This window comes from Primulina eburnea, chromosome 15, assembly GCF_022965805.1.
Source record: "Primulina eburnea isolate SZY01 chromosome 15, ASM2296580v1, whole genome shotgun sequence".
Classification (NCBI taxonomy): Eukaryota; Viridiplantae; Streptophyta; class Magnoliopsida; order Lamiales; family Gesneriaceae; genus Primulina; species Primulina eburnea.
The window spans coordinates 17,994,961-18,007,627 of NC_133115.1; the positions used below are offsets into that span (position 1 = coordinate 17,994,961).

At 37.8% G+C, this 12,667-nt stretch overlaps 2 protein-coding genes across 3 annotated transcripts; one reads left to right on the forward strand and one right to left on the reverse strand.

Annotated features, from left to right (window-relative positions):
- The first annotated feature begins 412 nt into the window (after positions 1-412).
- On the forward strand, positions 413-2,119 carry LOC140815507 (uncharacterized). The gene has a single exon (XM_073174596.1). It carries the CDS (start codon positions 413-415, stop codon positions 2,117-2,119), a length of 1,707 nt encoding a protein of 568 aa, XP_073030697.1.
- Positions 2,120-7,448: 5,329 nt separating this feature from the next.
- LOC140813891 (mannan endo-1,4-beta-mannosidase 2-like) lies at positions 7,449-12,433 on the reverse strand. Of its 2 annotated transcripts, XM_073172683.1 has the most exons (6): positions 12,200-12,433; positions 11,459-12,103; positions 10,639-10,836; positions 9,051-9,173; positions 8,156-8,367; positions 7,449-8,046 (listed from the first exon to the last, which is right to left on the reverse strand). In XM_073172683.1, exons 2-6 carry the CDS (start codon positions 11,828-11,830, stop codon positions 7,635-7,637), a joined length of 1,317 nt encoding a protein of 438 aa, XP_073028784.1. In that variant the 5' UTR covers positions 11,831-12,103; positions 12,200-12,433; the 3' UTR covers positions 7,449-7,634. The 2 variants fall into 2 exon arrangements, with proteins under 2 accessions (XP_073028784.1, XP_073028783.1); XM_073172682.1 differs by having other exon boundaries at positions 11,459-12,433.
- Positions 12,434-12,667: the final 234 nt, after the last annotated feature.

Here is a 12,667-nt window from a genome sequence, read left to right on the forward strand (position 1 = left end):
TGTAAGTGGGCCTTGGGATCAATTTATAAATGTCTCGTCGGAACAAAATAATGTTCCATATTGGCCGAATCCAACATTAGATACGAGTGCTCGTTGTCCGGATGAGGCCAATAATGATTATATTTGGAGGACTGATTCTGAACACGATATATCATACAGCGAGTCTGAAGAAGACGATGCGAATGTTGATGATGAAGTGAATATTTTTACGAATCCTGATGAGGGGACATCATGTCGACAACCACCACGTGACACATTGCAGAGGCAGACCGTACCTTTTTTGTAAAACACTTCTGAAATACCATCATTTTTCAATAAATTTTTTGGGGAAGAGCATCCTGATTCTATCGATGTTCCTTGTGGAGAGCAATCAAGCTATTACAATCCGGATAGAGGTGAATTATGCGTCAACATGTTATTTAAAGATAAGAATGATCTTATTGCATCTGTGAAGGATTATTCTGTCAGAGTTGTCAGGCGTGAGTACCGTGTCGAGGATAGCACACGCAGTTTGTTGAAGTTACGTTGTAAAAATAATTCTTCTACGGTCATTTGTCGATGGGGACTGCGGGCTTCATTCAAGGCCAAGACAGGTTATTGGAAAATAACAAAATATGGCGGGCCTCACACATGTATATCTACGTCTGTTGGTATAGACCATAAGAACTTGAGTAGTGAGATGGTGGCACATACGCTATTGGGAGTTGTTCGTTGTGATCCTTCGTACGAGATTAAGTACATCATTGAAAATGTGAAAGATAAATATGGTTATCAAATCTCGTACCTGAAGGCATGGCGAAGTTTGAAACGTGCTATGGAAATTGCTTACGGTACATGGGAGAGCTCGGTTCAATTACTACCGAAATATATGTGTGCTTTGTCCAAATACAATCCGGGAACAGTTGTGGAGTGGAAGCATCTCAGAGGCAACAACGAAATGAGTAAGACACTGAACTATGTTTTCTGGGCATTTAGGCCGTGTGTTGATGGGTTTCGGCATTGTCGGAAAATAATTAGTGTTGATGGTACACACTTGTATTCCAAATACAAGCACAAAATGTTGATCGGTGTCACTCTGGATGCGAACAATCAGGTTCTACCGCTAGCATTTGCTGTTGTGGATGAAGAAACAACAGATTCTTGGAAATGGTTCTTGGAGAATCTGGGAAGACATGTTGTTCGTGGTCAAAATGGCGTGTGTCTTATTTCTGATAGACATAAGGGAATCGTGCGTGCAACTGCAGATCTACCCTATTTTCAACCTCCACACGGTGTGCATCGGTTTTGTTTGAGACACGTGTGTTCAAACTTCAACGCTAAATTTAAAGACGTGCATCTGAAAGATTTATGCTGGGCGGCAGGCACACAGAATCAAATCTGTAAGTTTGAATCAATAATGGAGGCAATCAAACAAAAAAATATTTTGGCGCACCGATATTTGGCTGGAATTGAGAAAGAAAAATGGAGTTTGGCACATGATGGTGGTTGGCGCCGTGGGGTGATGACAACAAATATGTCGGAGTGTTTAAATAGTGTGTTGAAGGGTGCTCGTAGACTTCCTATATCTGCCATAGTACACTTGACACTTCAGAGGTGCGTACAATATTTTATTGAACGTGTGACTAGAGGTGCTCGAATGGTTCAGGAAAATCAAATGTGGTCAGATTATGCATTTCGGAAGTATGACAATTGGGCGAGAAAATCTAGTGAACATCGTGTTGCCAAATATGATGTACGTGATCAAACTGCTTCTGTTGCAACTGTAGGAAGACCAAGTCGTGGCCAACATATGCAGGTGGTGAAGTTAGCAACGAGTGATTGTTCGTGTGGTAAATGGACGATTTTTGGCATACCATGTTCTCATGCTATTTGTACCGCGAAGTGGCACTCGTTGGATCCCACGACACTAGTGCAACCATGGTATAACATATCTGAGTACTTAGCGACTTACGAAGGCAGATTTCAACCTCTTGCAGTTGAGCGTTACTGGGATCCTCCACCTTTCGAGTTGCAACACAATCCTGTTAGACGTGAAAGAAGAAGAGTTGGTAGAGATAGAACAACTCGATTGCGAAATGAGATGGACACAAATGTTTCTAGACAGAGACATCATGGATGAATTATTTTCTGATATTATAATAATCGTTGATATGATAAATGAGAAATTTAATGTTTTATTTGTTTTTACGTTATGTTCACGATTAAAATTAAATTTAAATAATTTAAAAAATCCCAGCGCAAATCGAAAGACTTCAAGTGCACGGTCGACGTCCGAGCGGTAACGAATTACCGCCCGAGCACGAGGGGCTCTGGAAAATTTCCAGAGCCCCTCGCGCCCGAGCGGTAATTCGTTACCGCTCGGGCGCGTTGCGTGCGCTGGAAAGAATTCCAGCGCACAAGTCGCGCTCGTGCGGTAACTTGTTACCGCTCGAGCGCGAGGGGCTCTGGAAATTTTCCAGATCCCCTCGCGCCCGAGCGGTAACAAGGTACCGCTCGGGCGCGTTACGTGCGCTGGAAATAATTCCAGCGCACAGCCTGCGCTCGAGCGGTAACAATATACCGCTCGAGCGCAGGCATTGCTGCCTCCCCCTTTCTCTTTCCCTCTCCTTTATATTTCCTTTACTCCTTTCCCTATCTCTTTATCTCATACCCTTTCAACTATCCAAATCTCTCTCAAATCTCTTCCCTCCACCCCTTTTCCTTATCTCCTTACCAATATTCCTTCAACTCTCCAAATATCACTCAATTATCCTCATCTAATTATCAAACAATGGCTCCCAAGAAGGTGAAAGGTAATCTCGGGTCTTTTTCTTCGTTTGATAGAACTCGATTTGTTAGTGATGCGGCGCAGGCTCGGTATGAACATGCCAAAATCAATAGAAACCCGATTACCGAGCGGGGATTTCGTAGACAAAAGGAGGATCGATACGTTGGGCCTCTTGTGGATTTGGATAGGCGCAGCTGGGAAAAATTTGGAGCTCAACCGAGAGCGGCGGTGGTCTCGATCGTGCGAGAATTTTACGCAAATGCGGGTGAGAGGACGGATGACAAAGCTTTTGTTCGGGGTAAATTTGTGTCATTTGATTCTGAGATAATCAATGCTTTTTTAGAAACGCCCGAGGTCGACGATTCCACCTTCCAGGCTTTGGTTGCTAACCCCGATTATACTGTGATAATCGACACCCTGTGTCATCCAGGGGCGATTTGGAAACCAGTAGAGGGATCACCGAGTTGTTTTGATGAAAAATATCTGAAGGCCGATAATGCTCTTTGGTATTTGTTTTTGGCAAGGAGAATGATGCCGGTGTCACACAAAAGTGAAGTTCAAAAAGAGCGAGCCGTGGTGCTATATGCTATATCTCAGGGTTACCCAATCAATGTGGGAAAGCTTATCAATTCTCAAATTTTGATAAGCGTTAATAACAGACATATCGGTCTTTTCTTTCCATGTCTCATATCAGAGTTGTGTGCAATGGCAGGCGTTGTGTTCCGTGATGATGAAGAGTGGCTGCAACCAATGAAGCCCATTTGTATCCAGGACTGGCAGCGTAAGTATGCTAAACGACGTTTAGAATTCAGGACGGATGAGGGCGATACAGGTGGATCGAGCACCGCCGTCCCGCGTCGCCAACAACCCCACAGACGGTCCCTAAACGAGAAAGTAGATGAAACTCTTGCCTTCATGGCACACCAGGAACGAGTTAACTTGAACCACAATGAACATATATCATATTTGGAGTCCATGATGCATACAATGATGGCCCATAGAGGTGTTGACCCAGGGACCATTCCTCCACCTCCTCCGTTCATTTCTCCGTTCAATTTTCAGTATGACTATCAGCCACAGGGGAATGCATCGGGAGTGCCACCACCAGATAATGACGAGGATGAGTGAGGTATGTGATCTTTTGTTCTTCTTTATCTTTTACTGTACATTGGATAGATTGAATGTACTATATTTTATCGTGCTTTAATTACAATTTACTTAACGCAGATCAACAGGTTGAAAAGAAGAACAACAAAGTCGAGGATATGGAAGTCAATTATGTTTTTTCATCTTATTTTTCGATTGTGTATTTTCTTCATTTCAGGTGTGTAAGATGTAAAAGGAATTGGAACGTGTTTGTTTATATGTTTTATTTCAGTTTTGTTTACTTGTGTTTTGTTTCCTGCACTTTTATTAATCTGATACTGATGAAATAAAATAATCTACAATGCTTTAAATAACACTATACTTACGAAATCATAACATTCACACGGTGCAACAACGCAAAATGTACAACAATTGAAATTTTATAGTCACAATTAATGAGCAGAATCATCGTCATAATTAAAATGATACAAATGGCTCCTTGTTCCACAATCAGGTGGATTGCGTCTTCTCGTCCCTCTACGCAATCCTATATTTTCAGGAATTCTTTCGTTTGAATACTCTGGATAAGTGATAGGGGATATAACATTCCTCTGCGGTCGAGTATCATTCACAACATGCTGATGTCCGACGTTAAGCAAATTCGTGAAACTTTGTGTGTTCGACCAATAAGGAGTCTGAAAATCTGTCTGACCAAACGGACGAAAGTCACCATACCCTGAATCACCGAAAAAATCATGCTGAGTATTAGAGGTTCCTGCAATATTCATTTCACCTGACGTAAAAATCGTAGAGCCTCCTACAAACCCACTTGGTTGCCCAATCATGTCACTTCTCCCTCCAAATGAAGACTGATGCGAAAACGGAGAAGGCGTACTAAAATTTTGTTGAAAATTAAATTCTCCAACAAAATTATTGTACGGTTGTGGTTGAAAACCAACGGCAGTAACTGCAGGTGAGATCGAGCTCACAGTTATTCGATTGTACCATTCAAAGTAATCTTCATCAGTTTGCGTCGTTCGCCCGTGTCGCACCCCTTTACAAACATATCTCAGCCTATTATTCCACAACTCAATTGAATTCCTATGATAATCTCTCCAATTGGTGTTGCGATGTCCTATTCTCGTGATATTATGCATATCGTCATTGTCGACGGCAGACCCTAGAATTGATTGCCGCCTTCGAAATTGTCGCATTACCCGATTAGGACGATGCATCTCCACGATGTCAAAGCAAATAAGTGGACAAACACACCGCCATATTTTGTTGTCGTATGAATCAATAATGGTCTTCACATCTATGTCATTTTTCTGGTATACGCTCCAATTAAACTGCAAAAAAATTATTAAAATTGAATATTAATTTGATGAATAAAAACATAATAGTACTCGGCTATTCACTATTACGTATTAAAATTTTATAATACCTCATTATTATTCATACGATCTAGCGAATCCCTTATAATTCTTACAGAATGTGTTGGCGAATGTGTGTAACTAAACCCATACGTCCACCTACAGTTACAAAAAAAATTTATATATCAAGAAAATATACAAGATAAATATGATATTCACAAAAATACTTTTTAAATATTACCGTGCACCATATGGAGAAACTGGAATTAAAGCATCCGGATCAACGGGAGGTACAACTAATGTTAACCCATCTCGATCGGGATTAACACATTTAATCCTGCTCCATGCCCATATCTGCGTGTAATAATAAAAAAAAATTAAAAAATTTAAACAAAATATCGTGTTAAATAATCACATCACATTAATGATACCTGCAGGATATATAAAGGTCCAGCCATTGTAGACTTCTCTACACGTGTCGCATTACACAACTCACGATATAGAAACGCTAAAACTGCACTACCCCAACTATAAGACTTCACGTTATCAAGATCTCGTAACAGTTGCAAAAAAATTAGTCTAGCTGACCCTCCTTGATAATCAGGGAACATTATTCCTCCAATAATCATTAACGCAACACAACGAGTAAATTTCACAACATCTACCTCTGAAGTTTCATCATTACAAGGTTAGATATACAATGATCATGTAGTGCTGTCATAGACAGATGACCACCTTTCAAATATTTTGATTCTGGCACAAATCCTAACATATCCAAACATATGTGTTGCCATTCCTCCACTTTATGCGACACGTCTACTCCGGTTACTGCTTCACCATCAATTGTCAGACCCCAAATTATTGAAACATCTTGTAGTGTAACTGTTGCTTCACCACATGTAAAGTGAAACGTGTGTGTCTCACGTCTCCAACGTTCAACAAGCGCAGTAATCAAATGATTATCAATAACTTGCGAGCCACATTCTAAAACTCCATAAAAACCCATATGATTTAAATATGACAATACACGCCTGAGTAAGTAATTATCGGTATATAACTTCCAAATCAAATTGTCTGACCTTTTCACTTTGACAATATCATCAACGGTTAACGAAGATACTCTTGATGACATATGGGTCGCCTGTAAATATAGGACACTAAGATCTTCTGGATTTCTATTATCTGCCATTTTTGCAAAATGCTGTAGATCTTCTCAACTTCAAAAAATATTGCAGGTAGGAAATGATAAACGAGAGCACCACTGAGGAAGATAAATGGAGGAAAGAAGAGGACGAGAAGAAGATAAGAATCGACTTACATTATTGATTGGACGAATCAATAAGGGCCACGTGGCATGAGATAGAGAGGGCTGCTCCACGTAGGAGCGTCCGCTGATGAGAAGCGCGGACACTCCTACGTGTGGTAAGCGCGGACGCTGCTACACGTAGGCAGCGTCCGCTCTTCTCATCAGCGGATTGAGGTAGTTTTGATACATGTTTTTTTTTTAAAGTATTTTTGAAAAAAAAAATTAAAATTTAAATTAGTTTTAATAAAAACCCTGTAATTATAGAGATCAATTCTCAATAATATTCTAGACTACTTTACATAAACAGTATTCTAGAACTTTCTATACATTTATATTCTACAAAATTATAGAATAGTGTATATCAAGTTTCATATTTTGTCCCATGAAAACTTCTAGACCTAACTTTTTGTACAAAATTTTATGTTATTCCACATGAACCTAGAATGCTAAGTCTTGTCCACAATGTTCTAGGTTATCCTGTGTGAACCTATAATCTTCAAGTCATTCCTCATTCTCAACTTCTTTAGAAAATTCCTTTGTCTCGCTCAAGAGAGTTCCGGATGCACGTGATGATATAATCAATAAAAATCGGCCAAAGTTCAAGCATATTGGCCAAAATAATTTGCAGCCTTCTCCTTTTAAAAAAAAAAAAAGACAGCAAGCCTTGGCCTAAAAAAATAGAAAGCATGCCTTGTCCTACACATGTGGCTTTAAAATTTGCACAAGACTTGCTATTTATTTGGTTCAGTTAACGCTTAAAAATACATTAAAATTGTTCAAGAACTTCAGTGGATCCTTTCTTACATGTAGGACAAGCCATTTACTTGGCTACCAGAAAAACAATTTGCTTTTTGTGGTAGATTGTGTTCATGCTTTTGTTGAGATTCACCTCGACACATTTAGGTACAGATTCAACTGTGCAGCAAAAAATATCTGTATATATTTTTTCATGGGCATGATTGTCATGCACCTCTATATGTTGATTTTTGTTTCTCACTCTAGAACAATCAACCAAAACCAACAGAACATTCAAACATATATCACTCACTCACATATAGATTTTTCAAGATTCGTCTTAAGATAGTAAAAGTATGTATTCTTTTTACAGTCTCCGGGCGGCACAAAGCCTTCTCAAGTACTCCATTTGTGAAGGTAAAGCCCCTTGAATCCTCGCGAGTCTACAAGACTGTTTGGTTAATAACTGATATGTCAATGGTCTCTTCCATGGAATGAACCCGAATTCATCGTTGAATTCTTCCATCCCTTCAACAAGAAACTGCCAGACTAAAGATCCTGCACCAGACTTGTTTAATTTGGCAGATTTGTAGATGACATCAAGAATGACTTTGAAGAATCTCTCTCGTTGGGAATGGTCAAAATCCTTGTTCTCTTTGGATAACCCGAATTCTGTGAAGAGTACTGGCTTTTTCAGCTCTTTGTCACCATCTTCAATGTGAGACAGCGTCCACTTGGCGGCAAATTTTAATTTAGATTCGAATCGCTGATCATGCGACCTACAAACAGGGAGGAGGGGTGAATCCAGACTTCCGAGTCAAGTGGTAAAAATATCGAATAGCTGATAAAAAAAATTTGGAACATATTATGTGCAGATAAATAACTCACCAATGATCAGGGTAAATATGTACAGATGCAAAATCAACAGTTGAAATCTTCGAGTTGCGGATAAAATCAGTTCCTACATCAGATGCCCACCATTCTGGATTGACGGTTAAGCGTTTAGTACTTTTTGGTCCATAAAATCCTTCAAGACCAACTGTCAGTAGATGTTTCCTGTCAATTGACTTAACAAAAGTTGACATTTCTTCTATCCAATCCTGCAGTTACACAAGATATCATTTAAATCCAAACAACCCTTGATAACATTACAAGAATTTCTTGATGAGTAAAGAAACTATGATGGATCATGGGTGGAATAGACACGAAAATGAAAGAGATTTGGAGGGGTTGTGCCAAGAACCAGTGATCCTATTGGACAAGAGGAATACAACATTTAGTCAATCTCAGGTCATAGGTTGCTCAAAATTTCTACTAACATTTGGATTGGAATGGATTGGCGTATCACAATAAGATGTACAAGATACAAGAACTACCACATGAGACTAACATCGAAATAATTTTTAACAGACAAGTCAAGAGAGGTGGCTCAAAATTTTGGTGTGGGAAAGTGACATTGGAAAAGTATGTTCACAACAACCTCACAAGATTAGTTTCCAAACTGACTGCAATCTAATAAAAGATGGTAATATCTCAAAACCCTAATTAGCCATTCAAAATCTCTATAATGTACATCCCAACTCGCAATAGCCATTGCTCTTCGAGGTAGAAACATAGAAGGGGATCAAAATAATTTCACCAGAGAACAGATAGTCTTGACTTGACATGCAGAAGATCATAGACAAAACTGAGTTCAAGGAAGCCCAAGAGTGATCACCCTTAGTACACTGCATGTTCTTGAATAAAAATACGTAAGAGTTTTCCTAGTAAGTTAACTACTAGCCTGAAGTGTGTCACCAGATTTATCGGTCATACAGCGGGGTTCATTGATTAACTCCCAAGCAAAAATTGTTGGATCGTCCCTGTACTCAATCCCTGTGATGGTGTTCTTCCTTGTTAGAACAGTCTGTCAGAAAGGAATCGGAAAAATTAAAATTAAATGGAGGGGGCTGACAATTCATCAGTTTCCATGTTTGGCAATAAAAAAGAAAGAAAAAAGAAACAAAATATAATCCTTTTGGCCAAGTTTCAGCTCTTTTGAAAAATAAGAAAGGTATACATATGCAAGCGGTGGCCAAGTTTTTTCATTCTTTTGTTATTGGTCCTTTTAAACTGGTTTGTCGCTTTTATTCACAGAACACATTGATGCCAATTGCCAGGATACCTTCCAATAAAAGAAAATGGCTTGATATATGATACTGTAATTTGTCCACTAGAAGTTTGAGCGAATATATATATATATATATATATATACATATATATATATGTATAGAGCTTCAATATAACACTACAATACTCTAAAAGAATTGCCGAATTTATGGAACATATCTAGGCTGAATAATATGACATCAAAATTAAGGTAACTTACAAATTTAAGAGACAACACTTTTGGTCCTAAGATTCAAGTGAAAATTAATAAGCATCAGCGTCTGGCTTTATTAATTCTGGAAAATCAATAGTTTTCACTATTCTTCCCAGTGATGGGAGGTTAAAGATAGTCAAAAATTACATATTTTTCATACTCTGGATATTTAAAAGATACAGAGGAACGAATTACTTGATAAGAATAGGCTGATGATCAATAGTTAAAAAGGAGTATAAAGGATTGTAGAAGTTTATTTCGGATAGCTAACTGTGACTCTAATATTTTGTGTCAAAGAAAATCTGATAGTTAGATGAGAAACCCAGAGGTCAAACTGTTTCATGTTATTCCTTAATTATAAAATGAAAAAAGTCCACTCAGGTTTTCCTAATAGTACTTTTTAGAATAAGCTCTTTATTTTACATTAGGTTTTCGTTATTGAACAATTCAGTCTTATCACAAGATAACTTAAGGCATCACGTGAGTTAAACTCACAAATGTTCTGATTTTTGGTAAATATCTACAGACAGCTGTTGTAGTTCATCGCTACTGAAGGTAAAGAGTAAAGATTCTAATTGCATTTATTTACGTGTAGCGAAAAATATCATTAGTGCAGAATGGAACTTGATGGACACCCCTTCAATGTGAGGTTTCAAACTATAAGAGGAAAGGAAATGAGAAAAGTAAACATAATGTTTTCCAATATCAATTTTTTTTTTATTTTTTACCAAAATTTAAGGAGCTTTTAGTTTAAGTAAAGAGTTGATATGGATAGAATCATAAGAGAATCAGAATTTGCAGACTCCATTACGTGAGCACAATTTGTAACATTCTAAATTTGGAAAGAAAATCCAAAATCATACGCATATCATGCTCACTAGTTTGCAGCTTCCAAATAAGCAAACTAAACAATTGATTTTTAGTTTTTTAAAGAACATTTGAAGCGGCACCTAATAATAACTTTCAATTAAAAGAATAGCAGAGAACAGATGATCAATAATTAAGTCACCTTAATATAATTCTTGAAATAGTGTTGGATAGTCGGATCATAAAAGAACGAGTCGTTAGAAGAACTTAATCCAACGTCCTCTTCCCACGCCCACTTAACATATTGAGATTTTCCACCATACGCTTGCAAGTTATTAACCAAGCATAGGATTAGACGTATCCCGTACCTTCTAGCTTCCGCGATAACATGATCCAAGGCCTGAGATTGCATATGGAATCCATACATAAGATAATTCTAATCAAGATAACATTATCAAATTACCATTACGACAATTCATGGGGCATCGTCGTAAAATTCACATTTGATAAAGAGAGGAAAGGGAAACAAATGCATACAAGTACAAGATTGGTGCATGTAACGGTAGTCTAGCCCTTCGTTATTGTAATTCTAATTTCTGAACAGGTTACACATCCAGAGATATGGAACAAGGTATAGAAATATCATTTTAGAATAGATGGCACGTGATGAACTTGAGGATTCATCAACTAATTCTGGATTTTGTTTCAATTTTCTAAAACTTCGCCTAAATGTAATAAAATGGAGAAACAGTGATAACAAAAACAGTAAATTCTCACACAAACAGCTAAATTGAAGTCCACATTAAATAGACCATTAATTTCAATCACAGAAAATGTAGTTATTATCACTGAAATCACATCAAACAAACCCCTGACTTAGACAAACATAAACTAGGTACGAAATCTTGGAAAACAAACAATAGACTATCATAAATTCAGAAAGTAAAGATCAGACTCTGTGCAACTGAAGAGCTTCATTGTACTCTAACAAAACAAATAAACACAAAAAACTTTCATCTTACTCTGAAAACATTTTCATTGAACCGGCCAGGGGAGATTTGTAGAGCATTGTAATCACCATCATTGAAAGCCCAAGTTCTACACACAGTGAGCCCCATTTTAGCACCAGCTTGCAATATTTCTCTGATCCTATGTTTTCTTGATATATCAACAGCATTATCCATCATCCAGTAAGAGTTCCATCCATTAAAATAGAAAGGCCTACCGTCCACGATGAACTGGCTACCATTTCTTTCCACAAAGCTCAGCTTTGTGTCACTATGAACATCGATCCACAAATCCCCAAAAGACAAGTAAATAAAAGTCACGCATGAAGCAAAACCGACGATTGGGTAGAAAACCCCATTCCCCCCAACCATTCCACTTTTAACCATCAAAATGACTCAACCAGTATCACTCTGAAAGCAAGACAAAGCGAGGGTGTAATGCACAGTCTTAGGAAAGAAATCAAGAAGCTTCTGAAGATAACGGTATCTTCAACTATCCAGATTAAACCTTTGAGCCGGAAACGAAGAAATTACAAGAAAACATAAAAATTCCAAATAGGTCTTTTCTTGACACGATTTCAGATCTATTCAGTTTCCTCCCAGAAAATATTCGGGTTCAAGTTAATGACAAAAACATTGAAAGCCAACCCAGATCCCTTTCTGCAAAAGGGTATGCCAGATATTAGTTAGAAAGACAGCCACAGTCCAAGAAAAATAAAAAAGACTCCGAATTTCTGCTACCCACTAAACAAAAACCTGCTTCAAAAAGCTTTCTTGCTTATGTTAGATCGAGAGGAGGGAAAACTGAATGAATACCGGGTGTGAATTGTATGTTAATTTAATATATTTTTATATCATATATATACACAAAGTAATGTGAACCAATGGGCAGTTGATGGTGGCAATGAAAGAGGGTGAGACTAAGACCACAATGTGAAAGAGAAAGCACACCAAAAGAATTAACATATACCAATAAAACCAGGAATCAAGAAGAGTACAGACCCACTAAAAATTTGGGAAAATTCCTGATAAATGTGGAAGATTAAACGAGGATGGATATCAAATTACTATGTGCAAAGATTAAATCTGAATGTAATTGAATTCAATGTTTCTTGTGTTTGATCATTATGAATAATAATTAAATTATGGGTCATTTCCGGGGTAGGCATTATATCCTTGTCACAATAGCATTCGTTTCTTTTAATTTTTTCGTTAATTTTTTTT